The 12456-nt window shown below is 44.4% G+C and overlaps 1 protein-coding gene and 1 long non-coding RNA gene across 2 annotated transcripts in view; one reads left to right on the top strand and one right to left on the bottom strand.

The window, feature by feature from the left end:
• Window positions 1-66: 66 nt before the first annotated feature.
• LOC311529195 lies at window positions 67-8364 on the top strand. Its single transcript, XR_014713789.1, has 5 exons — window positions 67-158; window positions 925-1169; window positions 2064-2199; window positions 6350-6401; window positions 8103-8364. It is a non-coding gene; the product is annotated as an uncharacterized lncRNA (long non-coding RNA).
• A 586-nt stretch (window positions 8365-8950) lies between these two features.
• Window positions 8951-12456, bottom strand: part of BEAN1 (brain expressed associated with NEDD4 1) — a 116044-nt gene continuing 112538 nt past the window's right edge. Inside the window, 1 exon segment of the mRNA XM_084644979.1 lies at window positions 8951-12456. Within this exon segment, the coding sequence (XP_084501105.1) occupies window positions 12433-12456 (24 nt within the window). The 3' untranslated portion in view covers window positions 8951-12432.

The raw sequence follows: 12456 nt of genomic DNA on the forward strand, positions 1-12456 counted from the left end.
GTCAGTCAAGGCTCAAGTTACAAGGACAGCTCTTGTGGAATCAGGAAGTAAAAACACAAGTCCAAAGCAAAAGTGAAACCTGCTCTCCGGCTGTTCACCATCTGTGCCTACAGCAGCCTCCTGGTGATTACTTACAATAACGGACTACTCCTGGAAATGTAGGGCCACAGTAAAACAAACGGAATGTAATGACACAGTAATGGGGGGGGGTGAGGGTGAGGGGTAACTCAGTGATTTGAGCATTGGCCTGCTAAACCCAGGGTTGTGAGTTCAGTCCTTGAGGGGGCCATTTAGGGATCTGGGGCAAAAATTGGGGATTGGTCCTGCTTTGAGCAGGGGGTTGGACTAGATGACCTCCTGAGGTCCCTTCCAACCCTGATATTCTATGATAAACAGCGCAAGGAGTAGGCTGCATTATTCATAATCATAGTTTGTTCAGCCCTCCAGTCAATAACATGCCTGCAGCTACAGTTGGCGATTGTCCTGGGGTCTCCAGGAATTAAAGATTACTCTTTAATTAAAGACTGATTGACGTGTGACAAAACCCTCCAGGAATATGTCCAACCAAAATTAGCAACCCTAAAGCTGTTGCAGTTTTCCCTTCTGAACACTGCAGTATTCTACAGTAATGCAGATAGTTCAGAGGAATACAGTTTGCAGCAGTGAGTCTCCAGCATTTTGAGCCATTGCTGCAGGCAAAACTCCTGTTGACTTTATTTGGTGCAGGATTGGATGGCCGGGGCGGGATGCAAGTGGTCTGGACCATGGCATTAGCACAGCCCACAAAATATTGAGTAGTTTGCAGCAGGAAGGGTAAAGTTCTCTGTTGCCTTTATTTATTCATTTTATTTTTCATCCTTTATGTCAGGAAAGCAGCTCCTGCATTAGAAACCTCCCTTCACTGTTTACTTTTATTCCCAACAGGAACATGAACCAATTGCTGTATTAAATCTAACTGGTCACACCAACTGGGAAGAGGTGCCATCAAGCCTGATAGGGAAGACTAAATATCCAGGTCCAAAATTCCATAGCAAGAAGCTGCTGGGCCTGTCCCCAACTCAGTGGAAATGTCTGAGCAAGGTCACATGATTTCCATGCCAAACTAGACCTTCATTCTACAGGATGCCCTGGGTTTAAGCAGCAGAAGAGAGACTCTGCAGCAGCTTTAGGTACATTTAAAGACTGGAGGGTCTGAATGAAATAGGACTATGAATAATGCAGCATATTCCTTGTGCTATTTATTTTGACATTATATTCAGTTTATTTTACTCTGCCTCTACATTGCCAAGATTCGAATGTGAGCAGTGTCTCGATTTAGGATTCCCTTCTCCCTCCCACCCTCTTTGGTGGGGCAGTTTTGTAATCTGGATTTTGGATGCAATACCTAGAAGACTCGTTCAGATCTGGATCAAAACACTCCCCAAATTCAGTGATGTTTGCATTTGGAATCTGGATTTGGGGCTCCTTGTCTTTGGCCAGCACAGCGTTTGTGCCAGTCTTCTCCCATCTGTTAATGTCTGCTCTCCCTATTCTTTTATTGGTCTTCTAGGACTGCCATTTATATTAAGACCAAATCAGAGATAGTGTAATCCAGCCTCACTGCAGGGATGGCCTTGGAACTGCACCTGCTGATTCCAGGTCTGAATTTGGCTCCATAAATTCTTAATGGCATCACTCACAATAGATTAGCCCAGTTACAGTATAGCTATTCCTTTTTAAACACCATTTTCTTGTTAATCCCTTTGAATAAATGGTTTCCCTTGATTAATTTTGTGCCAAATCCCAGATTCACATAAACACAGTCATTTGCTGCTCCCTCTTCTCATGCACAAAACAGCTGTGCTCTATTGCAATTGAACCAGTTTTGAATCTGACTTCTCAGGCTTCCTAGAAACATGTGCCTTGATAATCATTCCAAGTGAAATGTCATTGGGAATTTCTTATGCAGAAATCGTGCATGGATAATTGCTCTATTGAAATTGCTGCTTTAGCCAGGAATAAGGACATGTCCGAATGAGGCCATCTGGCCAGCTGCTGCACTATTTCAATGCCCCCTCTCTTAGCCCCAGGAGTCAGAGACGTGGCACCGCTGGAGCCTATAGGCAGCTCAGCTGCACCATCACCACATGCAGACAGCTACTGACCCAAGCTGGGGCCCAGCATCCATGTTTCTGCTCTTTCCCCCACCATTATGCTGAGGTGAGCTGAAATATATTTTCTACTGTTGTCTCTTTAAATGTCTCCAGGGATGGGATTTCTACCCTTTCTTTTGGGAGATTGTTCCAAAGGCTTAGAAATCTGGCCTCCAAAAACATTTCTGAGACCACCACTTCAAAACACAAGATGGTACTTGGTTGATGCCAGCTCTCACTGACAACATGGCACGGGTTTGTGCCAGTGACTTAGCTGTGCAAGGTGCAATAGTCCATTTACAATTCCTTAAGCCAAACAGGCTCCCATTAGATACACACTTTTTTTTTTAAACAAAAGCATATGAAAGAGTTTGTTGCCCAGTCCATGCTTTGCTCTTTCCTCTGTTTCTTTTACCGTTTGTGACACAGAAATAAATCTGGCTTTAACCTCTCACCAACATAAAATATCTTGTTGGGAGCAAAGCTGTGACACAATGATCTTGGTTTTACAGGGATCTTTCATTGCTTCATCTTTGTTGGCATCTAACCTGGCAAAAAGTGCCTCTCCACCTTGAATTTATTGGATTCATTCAGAGCAAAAGAGTAGAGAGAGCTCATCCGAAATATATCGGTAAACAAGTGCTTGTCACTGCTGGGGTGATTACTGTAATATTTATATTCCAAAGACTGCAACTAAGCAAAAACCTGGTCAGTAGTTCCAACAGAGAAAGCATGATGATTCTGAGGACCAAATTCAGCTCATGCATAAGCAAGCACAATTCCTATGGAATCCAAGAGGTATTGTGCCCACCTACACCAGAGCTAAACTGAACCTGGAGACTAATTCACAAAGGTACATAGGAATTTGAACTTGGGTTTCCTTCATCCCTGGTGAGTGCCCTGACCGCTGGGCTATTGGCTATTCCAGGGACATCTAGGCACACAATTCTCGACTTCCTTGCACTTGGCTGTCTTTTGTACGGGGCCTGATCCTGTAGGTGTGCTCCGAGAACACCTACAGAATTGGGCCCTGATGGGAAGAGAGGTAGGGGAGTTCCCTACATGAGCAAGGGCTCTACGCTGCTTGGCTGTGCGGTGGCATCGGGACTTAGTGGCTCTGTGCATGCCCACTGGCAGACACTTAGGTCCCTACAGGGTTAGGCGACAGCTGAGTGGTGATATTGAGAATGTCAGAGGCAGCTAAGTCCCTTTGTGAATCTGGCCCTGCAGGCCTGATTCTTTTACTTCATCAGGCCAGTCTCTGCCAGCAGAGGTATGCTATTAAAATCAATGGCTTTATGGATTTATACAGGAGTAAAACTAGTGTAAAGCAGGGGGGGAATCAGGTCCTAAAAGTGAGCTGGGAGCAAATTGTCAGCTCACTCCAGACACCCTTAAATACCATCCTTATCTCTGGCCATACTGAACACTGAAAGCCAATGTGCCTTTTCATCACTCCTGCAAGTTCTGTCTCTCTATGGTGAGGTGAGAATGCTTACACCAAAATGGACCTGTCTGAAATTGGGCTGGGATGTAGAGTTTGATGTTGCTGTGTGAGAGATGCCTATTGCTGTATATACTGAAAAACTAACTCATGCTCAGGCATGCGAGGAAGCGAGATGCCTCTAGAACAGCAAAGTCAAGTAGTAAGTGTCTGAACTTTGATCTGTTCTCTGTAAGGCTAGGAAAGGTGGCTTAGTGGACAGGACATTGGGCTGCGATTTGGGAGACTTTGGTTCAATTTCTGACTCAGAAACAGACTTCCTGTCTGGCCAATGGCAAGTGACTAAATTTAGGCTATGTCTACACTACAAAGTTATGTCGACCTACAGCCACGGCATTGATGTCCACACTACCCTCTGTCTGTTGGTGGTGCACCTCCTCACCAGGAGCACTTCCACTGACTGAAAAGGGGCAGCATGGGGGGCTGAAAGCCAGGGCTTGCAGCTCCACGCAGTTCCCCACTTGGAGCCCAGTTGACCTCAGGGCTTTTTGCCTCCATGCTTCCAGCCGGAAGCACAGGGGAAGCCTCCCAAGGCTTCTTGCCTCCAGTGGAGAGATCAGCTCTGGGAATCTGGTTAGCTGCCGTGCTCCCAGCAGGGAGCAGGGAGCCAAGACTCTGGGGGACACAGGACTCCCAGTAGGGCATGCTGATCCAGAAGCCTTGGAAGCAGCCCAAGCCTGGAGCCTGGATGGCAGCCTGGCTTGGAGCAGAGACTGGGCAGCAGCCCAGGAACCGGCCTTTTTGTCAAATTCACAGCTCCAGCAGAGCCGTGGAATTGACAAGAATGACAGCCAACAGCCGATGGAAGGACAGCAGTGTCTACATAGACACTGCGTCACCCTAACTACACCGACATAGCCCTACTCCTCCCATTGAGGTAGTTTTATTATGTCGGCATAGCAGGGGCGTTACATTGGCGGGAGGAGAGTTTCAGCGCGTACTCCTCCACAGTTTTGTCTACAAAAGCTGACAAAACTGTATAGTGTCGACAAGGCCTATGCCTTAGTGCTCTATCTGTGAAATGGGTTAATACTTCCGTACCTCACAGGGGCATTGCGAGAATAAAATCCATTAATGGTGGCGAGGCGCTGAGATACTATGGTGCTGAAAACTATATGCAAGGAAAGTTTGGTGGCTGTGGTATAAAACACACGAAAAACTGTTTAGTTCTTAGTTTGGTCATAGAAGCAACCTGAATTAAGTAAATGTCTATTTCCTGTGTTTTCTAAAGGATATAGATAGGGCACCCAGAATTTGGAAAGGAAACTCCAGCTGCTATTAGTTCCTGACAGACACAATTGCTAATTCAGAGGCCAGGAAGTAGTGACATGCATTTTTTCCATTATAAACTAGTCAACATGCTGTTATCTGACTGGAAACTCTACCAGAATAAAGGGAATTTAAATTTCACCTCAATAATAACATAAGAGATTTTTTCCCTCTTCAGATTTTTTTTATATTTTTCATTCCTCCCAGCCCATTTGTTCCCATTCTGGCCTTTTACCTCTTGACGACTGGGATGGCTGATGAATCCCTACGCAGAGTGGATTGCCACGTGTTGTATAATGAGTAATGTACCTCTGTGTCTAGCACATAGCTGGCACTTTACCACGAATAGCAAAAAAAAAAAAAAATCAACAATTGTAAGGTGGCTGGCTTGACATCTTTGCTTTGAAGGCATAGCTGGGATGGCAAGAGGTTCTTGTAAATTGTTCTATTGTTGGCCTTCTGGGAAAGCCCTTTAAAATTTATCAAAGGTTCCTGTCCTGTCTATGGGTGTTTTGAACCGTACTCTAGAATTCTAAAGCAGGGATATAATTCTCTATTAAATGTTATGGAATGGTTTGTCTTAAAAAAAAAAAAAAAAAAGGCTATAGCAAGTTTATAATTTTCTGTTACAGTTTAGGACTTTTCCAGAAGGGTAGACTGGGACTGGGATGTTTACACCTGCACTTATTCTTCATTAGGATCTATTTCTTCATTCATCACCTCTAAGAACTAGAACATTGGTTAACATAGAGCATTGCTATCAATAAAGTTGACCTGATAAACGTGTAAGGGGAAATTTATCGGGAAATGTCGTGCAAGCAGTTCCGAGCATGTACATCACTGATGCCCGAACCTGTTTGTAGGTGAGCTAAGAGAAAGACGCCTTTTAAATAATTTGACAGTAAGCAACTTGGCCTATGGGCAAATGAAAATGTTCTAGTCATGAGCATGTAGAATTACTTTGCTGTCTCATGTAGAGATATCAAAATGTATCCTACGTAATCTGTTTTACTCCTCCACACTTTGTCCTCATTCACAGTGATTCAAAAAAGGGACAATGGATAACTAACAACGTGTGGAAGCTTTTTATTTTTGTGCCTCATTCTGAGCCTATGACAGCACAAGATATATTTTGCTAAGAAGAAGCCTGAAATGTACCATTCTGTAGAATTATACTCCATATCTCAATGGGAAGGCATTGAAGGCATTTCACAACAAATGTGATGAAATATAGTGCACATTTCAGTTATTTAAATGCATGAAAACTAAAGATCTAAGGAAAAGTATAAAATTCAAGGTGAATATATATTAGTTTTGTGCAGATACTACAAATGTCACCTGTGACAAAGCTCTGTCCTTGCCTCCGTGGATCCCCCGTTTCCTGGTGGATTTCACTAGCCTCAGAGGCTCATTGGGACCCTCCACATAACCCTTCTTTCTCTAGGGACAAGGATCACAGTCTACTGAGCCATTTTCATCATAAGCCAGCGAGGGAGGTAAGGAGAAGTTATCCTTCCTTGCAGTCTCTGTTGTCTCCCAGTCTCCATGATTAATCAGGATGTCTTAATTGACCTGGAGCAGCTTCCATTTCACTTAACCTGGTACCAGGGATTTGTTTAGTCTGGAGCTAATACATCTATCTCCCACTATTTTTCTATAGCCATCTGGCCTTGCCCCGTCACATACTGTATTTATTTGTGCATAGTTTTAGTGATGAGCTGCCAAAATCTTAACAACGGGTTCCCTCCTCACCCCATGAGGGGGTCGTTGCCCACCCCCGCCCCCCGGGACTCCTCCCCATCCAACCCCCCGGCATTCCTTGACGCCCCCTGGACTCCTGCCCCATCCACCCCCCTCCCCTGTCCCCTGACTGCCCCCAGAACTGGGCAGGAGGGTCTCGTGGGCCACCGTAGTGGGTGCCCACCCCACCCCTAAGAGCCAGGAGGCACCTGCCGGGGGGCGAGGTGGGGAGTCCCAGCAGTGCTTTCCTGGGGCAGCTCCCAGGAAGCATCCGGCAGGTCCCTCTGGCTCCTAGGGGTGGGGGAGCGTAGCTAGGGGCGGAGCAGGGGGAGCAGTCGCTCCCCCACTGATCACATCAAAAGTGGCGCCTTTGGCGCCGACTCCCTGGGTGCTCCGGGGCTGGAGTACCCACGGGGAAAATTGGTGGGTGCAGAGCACCCACCGGCAGCTCCCCACCCCGTGCCCGGCCCCAGCTCACCTCCGCTCCGCCTCCTCCCCTGAATGCACCGCCCCGCTCTGCTTCTCCACCCCCTCCCCTGGCTTCCCACGAATCAGCTGTTCAGCGGGAAGCCAGAGAGAGCTGAGAAGCAGGCCGCTGCTTCCCATTCAGGCCGAGGGTGGCGGAGGTGAGCTGGGGCGGGGAGCGGTTCCCCTGTGTACCCCCCTCCCCCGGGTTACCTGCTGCAGTGCGGGCGGCCCTCCTCGCACCCTCCCCCTGCCCAAGCTCACCTCCGCCTCCCTGGGCCTGAGCGGGAAGCCGCCGCTTGCTTCTCAGCCTGCCCCGGCTTCCCGCACAAACAGCGGATTTGCGGGAAGCCTGGGAGGGTGGAGAAGCAGAGCGGGGCGGCGCATGCAGGGGAGGAGGCGGAGGCAGAGTGGAGGTGAGGTGAGCTGGGGGTGGGGCAGGGAGAAGCGGGGGGGGGTGGCGCGTTCATGGGAGGAGGCGGAGCTGGGGCCGGGGGTGGGGCGGGGAGCTGCCGGTGGGTGCTCTGCACCCAGCAGTTTTCCCCGTGGGTGCTCCAGGGCTGCAGTACCCGTGGAGTCAGCGCCTAAGGCGCCACTTTTGGGCAGTTACATTTAGAAGCCCTTTTAGAACCGGTTGTGCCTCGCGGAACGACCGGTTCTAAAAGGGCTTCTAAATTTAACAACCGGTTCTAGCAACCCAGTGCGAACCGGCTCCAGCTCACCACTGCCTAGTGTCTATGGAAAATAGTTGCAGTTGTGAAAAAGCTGTTTGAGAAACAGAGTAGTAGAGGAGAGCTCAAGCACATTTCAGTGCTATCCCTGGTGAGTTTAGCTACTGAAGAGTGAAGCAATCAGTAGTTAATTGCTATGGAATGTGCACTGGGATAACACTTTTTCAGATGAAGGAAACCCATTTATTGAAATTATACGTTACTTGAAAGAAGGGGCTCTCTGTGCTGCTGTTGCCTCTCAACGGTATGTCATGATTTCAGCATAACTTCTGAGGGAGACGGTTCATACACAAGTTGGGGAAGAGAAAAGGCACCACTAATTCCATCGTTCTTCGTGGAACGGAGACCAAGATGCTGGTTCTCATCTCAGTGTTAAAGAACAGGCTTCCTCTAGTGCACAGCTGGAAACATCTGCACTTGTGGATCCTATAGGACTATGACCATATTGTGGTTTTGGTAAGATGTTCATTTCCTATAGGGGCTGTAATTGTAGCTCTTATGTGTTTTGGGACTGATCTAACTCTCAATGAAGTCAATGGAAACGCTTCAGTTTACTTCAGTGAGAATTACATCCAGCTGCAGAGGAGGCCATTTATTTAAGTGGGTGGGCAGAGATTGGCTTAGATGAGGGCCACTCATTATTTGTAGAGGTTAGATGAAAAATTATCATATACATGAGTCTGCAGTCGGTGAATACTCAGGCATAAACTTAAGGGTTAGTCTGTTTATTTCCAAAGAGTCGCATGTATCTGCACTGCCCCGGGAACAGACAAGGGAGGAAATTGATCCTCCCCCTTTGCTGCTTGGGTGAAGTAATCTGCAACCTTGGCCAGTACATTGCGGGTAGGGAAATAGAATCAAAGCTTTGCCCACGCTCCCCTCCCAACTGTGCAGAAGGGGGAGTGACTCCATGGAAGCTGCGCTCCCCCGTGCTCTGACAGTGTGAGTAGCCCAAGGATAGGCTTCTCCCGCTTAGTTCCCACAGAGGGTGTGTAGGGTGAGCCATAATCTTGCCCTGAATTAACCTCGTCAACTGGCAGACAACTAAAGAAGAGAATGAGCAGTCCCAAATCAGTACAGATGCAACAAAAATCACAGGAGTTCTATGATTTACATGTATGTTCTTTACTAAAAGTTCAGTCTGCAAAGGTCAGTATACTAAAAATACCCCGAATAAAGGAGATGAATACAGACATGTGCCAATGGTAACAGCAAGAAACATTGTGTCCACACTGTTTTTCCTGACAATAACGAGATAAACAAAAGGCCATGTCCTGCACTCAGCCTGCCCACTGGGCACCCTTTGAAGTTAAGAGAGTGTCTGGGGCAAAACCTGATAGCAGGATATAGTTCTCAAACCCAACTCCCATTAAACTCTGGAGAAAGAATCCTGTTGACTTCAGTAGCTAGGGGTTAGTAAGTAGGGGTTAGATTGGACCTTTAAATAGTCCTGTGTTCTCTAAGAAATTAGATTTCTCTATTACATAATTAAAAAGAACTATAGTCAACTCTTCTTACTCTGGCGGTGGTAGTAAAAATCTACTGGAGAGAGGTTATAGTTGCATACAAACCTCTGTTAATGGTATTCTCTGTCCTGAATAGTATCTGGGTCACTTCCATTCAGACTTGTCCAACTATTTCCACAGTAATGTTAGCTTTCACATGTTTAAAAAGAATTACCAACCAGTTTTTAAAAAGTCACTCCTGCAAGTCATTTCAGTGAAATACTAATTGCAAAGTTACTTAGTACAATTAATAACGTACTTTTACTTCTAATTCTAATTTGGAGGAAATTTTAAAAAACCCAACAGTTAAATACTATTTACTAAAAGAAGCACTTTTTCATTGGTCACTGTTCAGAAAGCAAGTATTTCTTTATAGTAAGTATATGACAAGATAACATACTTGTGCACTCAGTGCTAAATTACTTATAGAAGTACTACACTATTGTTAGTAGTATTTTTTTTACTTAAAACATATAAACAATAAATCATTGTTAAGCCCCAAACCAGCAGAAGTATGTGCCTGGCTTCTATGCTGAACGTGAGTATGGAAGATGATGTTCTAGTTGGCTTCTGTGTTCCTCTCTGACAAAGAAGCTGGACATATTTTTGATGGATTGGGCCCTTTGAGTGATGTCTACATAGTATGATAAACAGATGAGTTTATTTTATAAAACAATACACCACAAGGGGGAGCAGACAGCTATTTGTGAACAATCCTGCTACCTGTAATCCAGATTACAGTACTAAGAATGTTTTAACTCTAGTGTATGAACAGAGAGTTTGATTAGATAGCTACAGTTTTAGCACTGGTAACATTTCCCTCACTTGACAAAATACAAATCTGTCATTCTCACCACCGCCTTGATCAAAATGAGAGGTTGGGGGGGGAAAATCTGAGCCCTTCACCACCCGTTGAAAATTAATGGAGGGGAATGAAATAAATTAAGGGGGCATTGTCAGGTTAAAAATAATATTTAAAATGTATTTTCTTAGCTGTATGTTCCTAACAACAGATTGGGGACCTGATCCTGTGAGGTGCAACGTGTTTGCAGCTTCAAGAGACACCCCCAGCACCACAACTTTATAGTTACAAAGGAAAGAATTTTCTACACTCTCATTTACTTTCTAATATTTATAGGTCAGATTCTGTCACCCGTTTACTTGACTAGTACCTTATTCTGCATGGAGTCCCACTGATTCCAGCAGGACTATTCATGGGGTAAGGTCCTACTAAATTCATAGATGCTAAAGCCAGAAGGGACTATTGTGCTCATCCAGGCTGATCTGTTTAGCCCAGGCCATAGAACTACCCCAAAATAATTCATACAGCAGATTTAGAAAAACATCCACTCTTGATTTAAATATTGTCAGTGATGGATTAGTAAGGAACTAAAGGAGGGAAATGAAATTTTACAGCTCTACATGGGTTTATGGAAAATAGATCCTGTCAACCTAATTTGAGATCTTACAAGTTTGGTTGCTAAAGGTAATAGTGTTGATGTAATATACTTAGACATCTGTAGAGCATGTGAGTTGGTATGACATGACATTTTGATTAAAAAACTAGACTAATATAAAATTAACATGGCACACATTGAAAACTGGTTAACTGATAAAGTCTCAAAATGTAACTGTAAATGGGGGATCATCATTTTCATCAATGACCTGGAAGAAAACATAAAGCAAAGATAACATGTACTGTATTCATTTTCATAAGGAGTAATTACATACTTGTCCTTCAGAGGAGATATTAAATGGAGGTCCTTTCTGCCCATATGAAAATTGAAGAACTTTTGCCAGGGAAATATCTGCAAGAGATTTACCAAAACGGGCCAGATCCAATGGCTTCAAAGGTGCTATACTGATTTACACCAGTTAAGGATCTGGACCACAAAGAGTGTATGCTCACCATACCAAGTAAGGTCAAATCTTCATATTTACAGAGTTTACCTCTATTGTTATTGGCAGAATGAGTCAATTTCTCTCAGATATAAGAGTGATAGAGATCTAAGAACAGATGCAAGATTTATGGACAGCTAAATTGCAGTGAAAGAGATCATGAATGATTAAAAGGGTTTTTGCAAAATAAGATTCACTATGTCACTGTGCATGCCAAATCCTGGCATCTATTATTTACTTTGCACTTTGGCAATTACTGCAGGGAAAGGTCCTGATCCCTGGAACATAATCAGTAGGCTCATAATTGAGAAAGACGACTAGCTCATGCCTGGAAATACAGCTTTGTACCATGAGAACCAGGCCTAACCTACCTGCTAGTATTTCAGATTACCTTTCCAGCCATGGCTATGCCAAGCCACCATGCTGTGACAGAATTTTCACAGGTACCAACCCCACCAGGAAGGCTCTTGTAGGCCTTCCTCATCAATTAGCAGTTCTGGAAACCCATTGCTATAGGTCTAGCCAATTAGGATTTCTGAGACTCCATTGACATTTCTAGCACTCCGATATCTTTTTTTAATTTTGAGGTGGGATTGGCACTTTTTGGAATGGCATCAAAAGCATGGTAGCAATATGTGTAAAGGTTAAGAATAGCAAAATATCGTCTTTCATCACCTTCAAATAGATGAGTAGTTGTGATGACCACATTTTCCAGATTCTATCCAGCCTGTCTATTTGAAATATATTTTAAATAAAAATTGTAGGTTTCTTCTTATTTCTAAGACATTTGTTATAATGTACCAATGACGTACACAAACAACACAAACTCTTTTTGCTCTACAACATGCGAATACCATAACATTGACAAATAGTGTCAATTGGCTAATGTATCTACATTAACAGTGGCTAACTTGAATGTGTTTTCAGATGCTTCAGAAATATTGGATGAACTGCTTCTTGCTGTTGTTTTATTCTGCAGTTGTTTATATGAGACACCAGGGAATAATTCAAAGCCCAAAGATAAAAGTTAACCTAAACTTTCAAAATTCACTGTTAAAAAAATCCAGATTCATTTAAAGATATAAAATAGATAAAAGTTTTATGGGTTTTATTCTTCCATTTAAGCCCCATTTTTTTTCATTCTGGCAGACTCCTCCTAAAGAGTGGGTGGAAAGAGCCACTTTCATTTAGATGATTTGGTTGAGAAGGGT

Source organism: Lepidochelys olivacea, assembly GCF_965140295.1.
Source record: "Lepidochelys olivacea isolate rLepOli2 genome assembly, chromosome: 12".
In the NCBI taxonomy this organism is placed as follows: Eukaryota; Metazoa; Chordata; order Testudines; family Cheloniidae; genus Lepidochelys; species Lepidochelys olivacea.